This window comes from Cuculus canorus, chromosome 2 (assembly GCF_017976375.1).
Source record: "Cuculus canorus isolate bCucCan1 chromosome 2, bCucCan1.pri, whole genome shotgun sequence".
In the NCBI taxonomy this organism is placed as follows: Eukaryota; Metazoa; Chordata; class Aves; order Cuculiformes; family Cuculidae; genus Cuculus; species Cuculus canorus.
In genome coordinates, this window is record NC_071402.1 from 160,301,193 (window position 1) to 160,311,836 (window position 10,644).

Here is a 10,644-nt window from a genome sequence, read left to right on the forward strand (position 1 = left end):
TTTGTCCCGGATCCAAATCTTCCCACATCGGAAGAAGTTCCTGAGACGTTCCTTGATCCTCCCAAAGAAATCCTTGAACGTCGATGGCCGGAAACGACCAAACTGGGAGGAGAAGAAGCAACGTCAAACCCTGGGGAGATGTTGGAGGGGACCTGGGGATGAGGGGAGGGGAGGGGACAGCCAACCTTGGGGCCACGGCGGGGACAACGCAGCTTCAGACATCTTCTTACCGTGATGGGGACCTTCTCGCAGGAGAGCTCCACCGTGGGCTGCTGCTCCTCCAGGAAGACGTGGCCTTGGCACTGACTCACCGCCTTTGGAGAAGCAGATGGAGACAATGAGAAGAGGACTCTTGACTCAACCCGTGCCTCAGTTTCCCCATTGGCTGCTCCTCTCCTGGTGGGAACAAAAGCCTCACCCCAAACCAGAAGGTCTTGCAGGTGTTGGTGGCCACTCCTGGCGCTGGACATGAGGTTTCCTCCACGGAGAAGCTCAGCTCCTGGGGGCGCCGCAGGTCCCTGAGCTGGGAGAAGGTACAGAACCCATCAGGAGGGCAACAGCACCACCACCACCACCACCATCCACCCCAAAACGGGCCCCAAGATGGACCACATCCACCCTGGAGAGAGGACAACCTCAGCCCCAACTTGGAGGAGCTCCATCCTTCCAGAGGGTCACATCCCACCCCAAGATGGACCACATCCACCCTGGAGAGAGGACAACCTCAGCCCCAACTTGGAGGAGCTCCATCCTTCCAGAGGGTCACATCCCACCCCAAGATGGACCACAGCCACCCTGGAGAGAGGACAACCTCAGCCCCAACTTGGAGGAGCTCCATCCTTCCAGAGGGTCACATCCCACCCCAAGATGGACCACATCCACCCTGGAGAGAGGACAACCTCAGCCCCAACTTGGAGGAGCTCCATCCTTACAGAGGGTCACATCCCACCCCAAGATGGACCACAGCCACCCTGGAGAGAGGACAACCTCAGCCCCAACTTGGAGGAGCTCCATCCTTACAGGGGGTCACATCCCACCCCAAGATGGACCACATCCACCCTGGAGAGAGGACAACCTCAGCCCCAACTTGGAGGAGCTCCATCCTTCCAGGGGGTCACATCCCACCCCAAGATGGACCACATCCACCCTGGAGAGAGGACAACCTCAGCCCCAACTTGGAGGAGCTCCATCCTTCCAGGGGGTCACATCCCACCCCAAGATGGACCACATCCACCCTGGAGAGAGGACAACCTCAGCCCCAACTTGGAGGAGCTCCATCCTTCCAGAGGGTCACATCCCACCCCAAGATGGACCACATCCACCCTGGAGAGAGGACAACCTCAGCCCCATCTTGGAGGAGCTCCATCCTTCCAGGGGGCCACATCCCACCCCAAGATGGACCACATCCACCCTGGAGAGAGGACAACCTCAGCCCCAACTTGGAGGAGCTCCATCCTTCCAGGGGGTCACATCCCACCCCAAGATGGACCACATCCACCCTGGAGAGAGGACAACCTCAGCCCCAACTTGGAGGAGCTCCATCCTTCCAGGGGGTCACATCCCACCCCAAGATGGACCACATCCACCATGGAGAGAGGACAACCTCAGCCCCAACTTGGAGGAGCTCCATCCTTCCAGGGGGTCACATCCCACCCCAAGATGGACCACATCCACCCTGGAGAGAGGACAACCTCAGCCCCATCTTGGAGGAGCTCCATCCTTCCAGGGGGTCACATCCCACCCCAAGATGGACCACATCCACCCTGGAGAGAGGACAACCTCAGCCCCATCTTGGATGAGCTCCATCCTTCCAGGGGGTCACATCCCACCCCAAGATGGACCACATCCACCCTGGAGTGAGGACAACCTCAGCCCCATCTTGGAGGAGCTCCATCCTTCCAGGGGGTCACATCCCACCCCAAGAGGGACCACATCCACCCTGGAGTGAGGACAACCTCAGCCCCATCTTGGATGAGCTCCATCCAGATCCTTGGATTTGGCCCTGAGAAGGATCAGATCCTTCACCGTTCTGCTCCTCTGGAGATGGAGCTTCTCAACACTCACCCAACCGGGTTGGGGATGGACCTCTCGGAGCCGGAGGACGTAGGGACTGACAGCCCTGGTGTTGAGGAGCTTCAGGACCGCCGAGATGATGTCCTCATAGCTCACGGCCCACAGCGGTGGCCCGGCCGGCGAGATGGATCCGTTCTCCTCTCGTGTAGATCCAACCAACGCTGGTGTGGATCCATCTGGCGTCGGCGTGGTGGCTCTGCTCAGCCCCACCAGCAGAAGAAGCAGAAGAACCGCTGGGCAAGGTCTCATCCTGCCTCCTGCCACCCACCGTGCCGTGGAGACCTTTTATGGACCTTCTCAACACCTTCCTCCTTTGGAGGAAGGGCTTCCAAATCTGGCCAAAAGCCACCTCTGTCCATCATTGACCACCGAGTCCACGTTGACAGTGATGACAGTGATGGGTTGGTTCCTCCACCTCCTCCCGGTTCTCCCACGGCGGTGGATGAAGAAGACACCCGACCGGGGTTTTCCAACCTTCTGAGTGATTTATGGTTGGGTGGAGTGGTGAAGACATCTGTCCCTCACGGCAAAGAAGGTGGAGGTGACCAAACATCAGCTCTGGGAGTGGTGGTCCTCAAAGAAGGTGGATTTGACCAAACATCAGCATTGGGAGTGGTGGTCCTCAAAGAAGATCCAAACATCAGCGTTGGGAGTGGTGGTCCTCAAAGAAGGTGGAGGTGACCAAACATCAGCGTTGGGAGTGGTGGTCCTCAAAGAAGGCCCAAACATCAGCGTTGGGAGTGGTGGTCCTCACAGAAGGTCCAAACATCAGCGTTGGGAGTGGTGGTCCTCAAAGAAGGTCCAAACATCAGCGTTGGGAGTGGTGGTCCTCAAAGAAGGTGGAGGTGACCAAACATCAGCGTTGGGAGTGGTGGTCCTCAAAGAAGGTGGAGGTGATCAAATATCAGCGTTGGGAGTGGTGGTCCTCAAAGAAGGTCCAAACATCAGCGTTGGGAGTGGTGGTCCTCAAAGAAGGTCCAAACATCAGCTTTGGGAGTGGTGGTCCTCAAAGAAGGTCCAAACATCAGCGTTGGGAGTGGTGGTCCTCAAAGACGGTGGATGTGACCAAACATCAGTGTTGGGAGTGGTGGTCCTCAAAGAAGGTCCAAACATCAGCATTGGGAGTGGTGGTCCTCAAAGAAGGTGGATGTGACCAAACATCAGCGTTGGGAGTGGTGGTCCTCAAAGAAGGTCCAAACATCAGCGTTGGGAGTGGTGGTCCTCAAAGAAGGTGGATGTGACCAAACATCAGCTTTAGGAGTGGTGGTCCTCAAAGAAGGTGGAATTGACCAAACATCAGCGTTGGGAGTGGTGGTCCTCAAAGAAGGTGGAGGTGACCAAACATCAGCGTTGGGAGTGGTGGTCCTCAAAGAAGGTGGAATTGACCACACATCAGCGTTGGGAGTGGTGGTCCTCAAAGAAGGTCCAAACATCAGCGTTGGGAGTGGTGGTCCTCAAAGAAGGTGGACGTGACCAAACATCAGCTCTGGGAGTGGTGGTCCTCAAAGAAGGTGGACGTGACCAAACATCAGCGTTGGGAGTGGTGGTCCTCAAAGAAGGTCCAAACATCAGCTTTGGGAGTGGTGGTCCTCAAAGAAGGTCCAAACATCAGCGTTGGGAGTGGTGGTCCTCAAAGAAGGTGGAGGTGACCAAACATCAGCTTTGGGAGCGGTGGTCCTCAAAGAAGGTGGATGTGACCAAACATCAGCGTTGGGAGTGGTGGTCCTCAAAGAAGGTGGAATTGACCAAACATCAGCGTTGGGAGTGGTGGTCCTCAAAGAAGGTGGAAGTGACCAAACATCAGCGATGGGAGTGGTGGTCCTCAAAGAAGGTGGAGGTGACCAAACATCAGCGTTGGGAGCGGTGGTCCTCAAAGAAGGTGGAATTGACCAAACATCAGCGTTGGGAGTGGTGGTCCTCAAAGAAGGTGGAAGTGACCAAACATCAGCGATGGGAGTGGTGGTCCTCAAAGAAGGTGGAGGTGACCAAACATCAGCGTTGGGAGCGGTGGTCCTCAAAGAAGGTGGAATTGACCAAACATCAGCGTTGGGAGTGGTGGTCCTCAAAGAAGGTGGATGTGACCAAACATCAGCTCTGGGAGTGGTGGTCCTCAAAGAAGGTGGAATTGACCAAACATCAGCGTTGGGAGTGGTGGTCCTCAAAGAAGGTCCAAACATCAGCATTGGGAGTGGTGGTCCTCAAAGAAGGTGGACGTGACCAAACATCAGCGTTGGGAGTGGTGGTCCTCAAAGAAGGTGGATGTGACCAAACATCAGCGTTGGGAGTGGTGGTCCTCAAAGAAGGTGGAATTGACCAAACATCAGCGTTGGGAGTGGTGGTCCTCAAAGAAGGTGGAATTGACCAAACATCAGCGTTGGGAGTGGTGGTCCTCAAAGAAGGTGGAGGTGACCAAACATCAGCTCTGGGAGTGGTGGTCCTCAAAGAAGGTGGAGGTGACCAAACATCAGCTCTGGGAGTGGTGGTCCTCAAAGAAGGTGGAGGTGACCAAACATCAGCTCTGGGAGTGGTGGTCCTCAAAGAAGGTGGAAGTGACCAAACATCAGCTTTGGGAGTGGTGGTCCTCAAAGAAGGTCCAAACATCAGCGTTGGGAGTGGTGGTCCTCAAAGAAGGTGGAGGTGACCAAACATCAGCGTTGGGAGTGGTGGTCCTCAAAGAAGGTGGATTTGACCAAACATCAGCGTTGGGAGTGGTGGTCCTCAAAGAAGGTCCAAACATCAGCGTTGGGAGTGGTGGTCCTCAAAGAAGGTGGAAGTGACCAAACATCAGCGTTGGGAGTGGTGGTCCTCAAAGAAGGTGGAATTGACCAAACATCAGCCCTTGGAGTGGTGGTCCTCAAAGAAGGTGGAAGTGACCAAACATCAGCGTTGGGAGTGGTGGTCCTCAAAGAAGGTGGAATTGACCAAACATCAGCCCTTGGAGTGGTGGTCCTCAAAGAAGGTGGAAGTGACCAAACATCAGCTTTGGGAGTGGTGGTCCTCAAAGAAGGTCCAAACATCAGCGTTGGGAGTGGTGGTCCTCAAAGAAGGTGGATGTGACCAAACATCAGCTTTGGGAGTGGTTCCAAGCAGGAACCTCCAGGATGACCTCAAAGAACCCTGCCCAGAAGATGCCTCCTGGCCGCACCACCATGGCCAAAGAGGAAGCTGAAAGCCACCCAACCGGTTCAGATCTCCTGGCAGGTGGAGGCCATCAAGGACCTCCCCTAAGGCCTCATAAATCAAGCGGTGACAAGCGCGCCCGGGTCACCGCTGGTGGGTGGCATCTGGGAGGTCCCCACGGTGGATTGTGTCAATCATCGACCTGTAGGACAACCCACGTTGGCGCTGGAACTCTTCCATTTTCCATGGAGAAAGGATCTCAGGTGGGTTTCTCTCACTCCAGGTTCATCTTGAGAACCTCCAGCCATGGAGACTCCACCGTTCTTTCCCACCTCGTGGAGGTTCTTCCCGTGAACCGAAAGCTCGGACTGTGCCATCGACGTCGAGATGAAACCTCACCCAACGCAAGTTGGTCCCATTGCCTCTCGTCTTCTCCACGTGGCTCCTCGAAGGCCTCCTCTGAGTGTTGGTCTGGTGGGATGAGGTCCCTCCTACACCTTCTCCTCCCCAGGGAGAAGAAGCTCAGCTCCTTCAGTTTTTGCTCCTACGGGTGGTTCTCCTGCAAAATTCAGCTCTTTCCAAATTCTTCATTTCCTCCAAATTCTTCATTTCCTCCAAATTCTTCAATTCCTCCAAATTCTTCAATTCCTCCAAATTCTTCAGTTCTTTCCAACTTCTTCAGTTCTTTCCAAATTCTTCGATTCCTCCAAATTCTTCGATTCCTCCAAATTCTTCGATTCCTCCAAATTCTTCGATTCCTCCAAATTCTTCAATTCCTCCAAATTCTTCAGTTCTTTCCAACTTCTTCAGTTCTTTCCAAATTCTTCGATTCCTCCAAATTCTTCGATTCCTCCAAATTCTTCGATTCCTCCAAATTCTTCGATTCCTCCAAATTCTTAATTTCCTCCATCTTCAATTCCTTCCAAATTATTCGATTCCTCCAAATCCTTCAATTCCTTCCAAATCCTTCAGTTCTTTCCAACTTCAATTCCTTCCAAATCCTTGAATTCCTTCAAACTTCTTCAATTCCTCCAAATTCTTAATTTCCTCCATCTTCTTCAATTCCTTCCAAATCCTTCGATTCCTCCAAATCCTTCAATTCCTCCAAATCCTTCAGTTCTTTCCAAATCCTTCAGTTCTTTCCAACTTCTTCATTTCCTTCCAACTTCTTCAATTCCTTCCAACTTCTTCAATTCCTCCAAATCCTACAGTTCTTTCCAAACTCTTCAGTTCCTTCCAAACTCTTCAGTTCTTTCCAAATTCTTCAATTCCTTCCAACTTCTTCAGTTCTTTCCAAATTCTTCAGTTCTTTCCAAGTTCTTCCATTCCTTCCAAATCCTTCAGTTCTTTCCAGCTTCCTCAATTCCTCCAAATACTTCATTTCGTCCATCTTCTTCAATTCCTCCCAAATTCTTCAATTCCTTCCAAATCCTTCAGTTCTTTCCAACTTCTTCAATTCCTCCAAATTCTTAATTTCCTCCATCTTCAATTCCTTCCAAGTTCTTCGATTCCTCCAAATCCTTCAATTCCTTCCAAGTTCTTCAATTCCTCCAAATTCTTCAATTCCTTCCAAATCCTTCAGTTCTTTCCAACTTCAGTTCCTTCCAAATTCTTCAGTTCCTTCCAAATTCTTCAATTCCTCCCAAATTCTTCAATTCCTCCAACTTCTTCAGTTCTTCCCAACTTCTTCAGTTCCTTCCAAATTCTTCAATTCTTTCCAAATTCTTCGATTCCTCCAAATTCTTCGATTCCTTCCAAATTCTTCAATTCCTTCCAAATTCTTCGATTCCTTCCAAATTCTTCGATTCCTTCCAAATTCTTCGATTCCTTCCAAATTCTTCAATTCCTTCAAACTTCTTCAATTCCTCCAAATTCTTCATTTCCTCCATCTTCTTCAATTCCTTCCAAATTCTTCGATTCCTCCAAATCCTTCAATTCCTCCAAATCCTTCAGTTCTTTCCAACTTCTTCAATTCCTCCCAAATTCTTCGATTCCTCCAAATTCTTAATTTCCTCCATCTTCAATTCCTTCCAAATTATTCGATTCCTCCAAATCCTTCAATTCCTTCCAAATCCTTCAATTCCTTCCAACTTCTTCAATTCCTCCAAATCCTACGGTTCTTTCCAAACTCTTCAATTCCTTCCAAACTCTTCCATTCTTTCCAAACTCTTCAATTCCTTCCAAACTCTTCAATTCCTTCCAAACTCTTCAATTCCTTCCAAACTCTTCAATTCCTTCCAAACTCTTCAATTCCTTCCAAACTCTTCAATTCCTCCAAACTCTTCAATTCCTTCCAAATCCTTCAGTTCTTTCCAACTTCTTCGATTCCTTCCAAATTCTTCGATTCCTTCCAAATTCTTCGATTCCTCCAAATTCTTCGATTCCTCCAAATTCTTCGATTCCTCCAAATTCTTCAGTTCTTTCCAACTTCAATTCCTTCCAAATTCGTCGATTCCTCCAAATCCTTCAATTCCTTCCAAATCCTTCAATGCCTTCTAAATCCTTCAGTTCTTTCCAACTTCTTCAGTTCCTCCAAATTCTTCATTTCCTCCATCTTCTTCAGTTCTTTCCAACTTCTTCAATTCCTTCCAAACTCTTCAATTCCTCCAAACTCTTCAATTCCTCCAAACTCTTCAATTCCTCCAAACTCTTCAATTCCTCCAAACTCTTCAATTCCTTCCAAACTCTTCAATTCCTTCCAAACTCTTCAATTCCTTCCAAACTCTTCAATTCCTTCCAAACTCTTCAATTCCTTCCAAACTCTTCAATTCCTTCCAAACTCTTCAATTCCTTCCAAATTCTTCAATTCCTTCCAAATTCTTCAATTCCTTCCAAATTCTTCAATTCCTTCCAAATTCTTCAATTCCTTCCAAATTCTTCAATTCCTTCCAAATTCTTCAGTTCTTTCCAACTTCTTCAGTTGTTTCCATCTTCTTCAATTCCTTCCAAATTCTTCGATTTCTCCAACTTCTTCAATTCCTCCCAAATCCTTCAATTCCTTCCAAATCCTTCAGTTCTTTCCAGCTTCCTCAATTCCTCCAAATCCTTCATTTCCTCCATCTTCTTCAATTCCTTCCAAATTCTTCAATTCCTCCAAATCCTTCAGTTCTTCCAACTTCTTCAGTTCCTCCAAATTCTTCATTTCCTTCATCTTCTTCAATTCCTCCCAAATCCTTCAATTCCTTCCAACTTCAATTCCTCCAAATTCTTCATTTCCTTTATCTTCTTCAATTCCTTCCAACTTCTTCAGTTCCTCCAACTTCTTCAGTTACTCCAATTTCATCAATTCCTCCAAATCCTTCAATTCCTTCCAAATTCTTTGATTCCTCCAAATCATTCAGTTCTTTCCAACTTCTCCAGTTCTTTCCAACTTCTCCAGTTCTTTCCAACTTCTCCAGTTCTTTCCAACTTCTCCAGTTCTTTCCAACTTCTCCAGTTCTTTCCAACTTCTCCAGTTCTTTCCAACTTCTTCAGTTCCTCCAAATTCTTCAATTCCTCCGAATTCTTCAGTTCCTCAGAATATTGGATGGTCTCTGATGGTCCTTCAGAGAACTCCTCCCAACGCTCAGCAACGGCATCTGCTCCAGCAGAGCCAAAAGCCTTCCAGATATGACATCATGGAACCATGGAATGGGTTGGGTTGGAAGAGACCTCAAAGCCCATCAGTTCCACCCTTTGCCATGGGCAGGGACACCTCCCACTGGCTCAGGTTGCTCCAAGCCCCATCCAACGTGGCCTTCAGCATCTCCAGGGATGAGATCCGGAAGTTCTGGTTGATGGCAACTTAGAATCATGGAACCATGGAATGGTTTGGGTTGGAAGAGACCTCAAAGCCCATCCAGTTCCAACCCCAGCATAGGCAGGGACGCTTCCCACTGGCTCAGGTTGCTCCAAGCCCCATCCAACGTGGCCTTCAACACCTCCAGGGATGAGATCTGGAGGTTCTGGTTGATGGCAACTTAGAATCATGGATCCATGGAATGGGTTGGGTTGGAAGGGACCTCAAAGCCCATCCAGTTCCACCCTCTGCCACGGGCAGGGACACCTCCCACTGGCTCAGGTTGCTCCAAGCCTCATCCAACGTGGCCTTCAACACCTCCAGGGATGGGGCAGCCATCACTTCTCTGGACAACCTGTTCCAGGGCCTCCCCACCCTCATCATGAGGAACATCTCCTAAGTTCTGAAGGGAACATCCAGCCAAGCAGCCACCTTCTCCTGCAAGGAGACAGCACCCAAGGCCAAGACTGCAGGAGCCATGGGAGGGTGCACCAGGCCTCCAGAAGAACCTCTGTGCTCCATTTTCCCTTCAGTTCTCCCTCAGGATTCCACAGAGACCAAATCCAGTAGGAAGACCTCTCGGTACTCATAGAATCATTGAGGTTGGAGAAGATCTCAAAGCTCCTCCAGTCCAACCATCAGCCCAACCTCACCGTGTCTACTAAACCGTGTCCCCAAGTGCCACATCTCCATGCTTTTTGAACCCCTCCAGGGATGGAGACTCCACCACCGCCCTGGACAGCCTCGGCCACGGCCGGAGAACCCTTTCCAGGAAGAAATTTCTCCTGATGTCCAACCTGAACCTCCCCTGGTGTAACTTGAGGCCATCTCCTCTCATCCCATCCCTTGGGAGAAGAGCCCAACACCCACCTCACCACAACCTCCTCTCCAGGAGCTCCAGAAAGCCATGAGGTCTCCCCTCAGCCTCCTCTTCTCCAACTAAACACCCTCAGGGCCCTCAGCTGCTCCTCACAATCCTTCTTCTCCAGATCTTTCTCCAGTTCCTGCCTAAACCAGGAATGGTCTTACCCCTTCCAACCCAGTCAGGAGATCCCAAAAAGTTCCATTTTTGGGGCACAAAAAGGGACATTTTTGGTCAGTTTATAGTAGGACAACCCCACATCCACCCAACTCCACGCCAACTCCTCACCGCTGACCGGAAAAGAAGTCAATGACCTCCAAAACCAAACCCCCGAAGAGCCCAACCCGTGAGAAACCCTTCGCTCATAAATCACTCTCAGGTTTTGTTTGGTCACCACGAGGTGGAGCGGTTCCTCCTCATTCCTCCAACCCTTCGTTATTTCCTTCTCCTTTGTTTGTTCCCACACCCTGGAGATGTTTGGATGTTGATACGGAGGTCGGGTGAGGTAGAACCTGGTTGACCTTCCTGGTGACAACCTCCGTTTGGACGCTGGAGAAGGGAGAAACCTGAAAGGACCTCGTGGTGACGTGGGTGGTTGGTTGAGAGCAACGGGATGGGGTTCCACCTTTCTGGTGAAGGACTTTTTCCTGATGTCCAACCTGAACCTGCCCGGGTGCAGCTTGAGGCCATCTCCTCTCATCCCATCACGTGGGAGAAGACACCCTATGACCCTGTGGGTGACCCGAAGCTGGGTGGAAATATCTCCTTGAGGGTTGGGAGGCTCTGCAGAGGGATGTGGACAAGGTGGATC

At 50.3% G+C, this 10,644-nt stretch overlaps 1 protein-coding gene across 1 annotated transcript; it reads right to left on the reverse strand.

Moving 5' to 3' along the window:
- Positions 1–304: 304 nt before the first annotated feature.
- Positions 305–2,752, reverse strand: LOC128851295 (cathelicidin-B1-like). Its single transcript, XM_054059218.1, has 2 exons — positions 2,065–2,752; positions 305–523 (listed from the first exon to the last, which is right to left on the reverse strand). Exons 1-2 carry the CDS (start codon positions 2,320–2,322, stop codon positions 308–310), a joined length of 474 nt encoding a protein of 157 aa, XP_053915193.1. The 5' UTR covers positions 2,323–2,752; the 3' UTR covers positions 305–307.
- Positions 2,753–10,644: the final 7,892 nt, after the last annotated feature.

Bases quoted from the DNA above. Each gene is read 5' to 3' on its own strand.
- LOC128851295 (XM_054059218.1), bottom strand. From the start codon at position 2,322: ATGAGACCTTGCCCAGCGGTTCTTCTGCTTCTTCTGCTGGTGGGGCTG. The intron at 524-2,064 runs GTGAGTGTTGAG...ACCTTCTCCCAG, and splicing joins TCCATCCCCAACCCGGTTGG to CTCAGGGACCTGCGGCGCCC.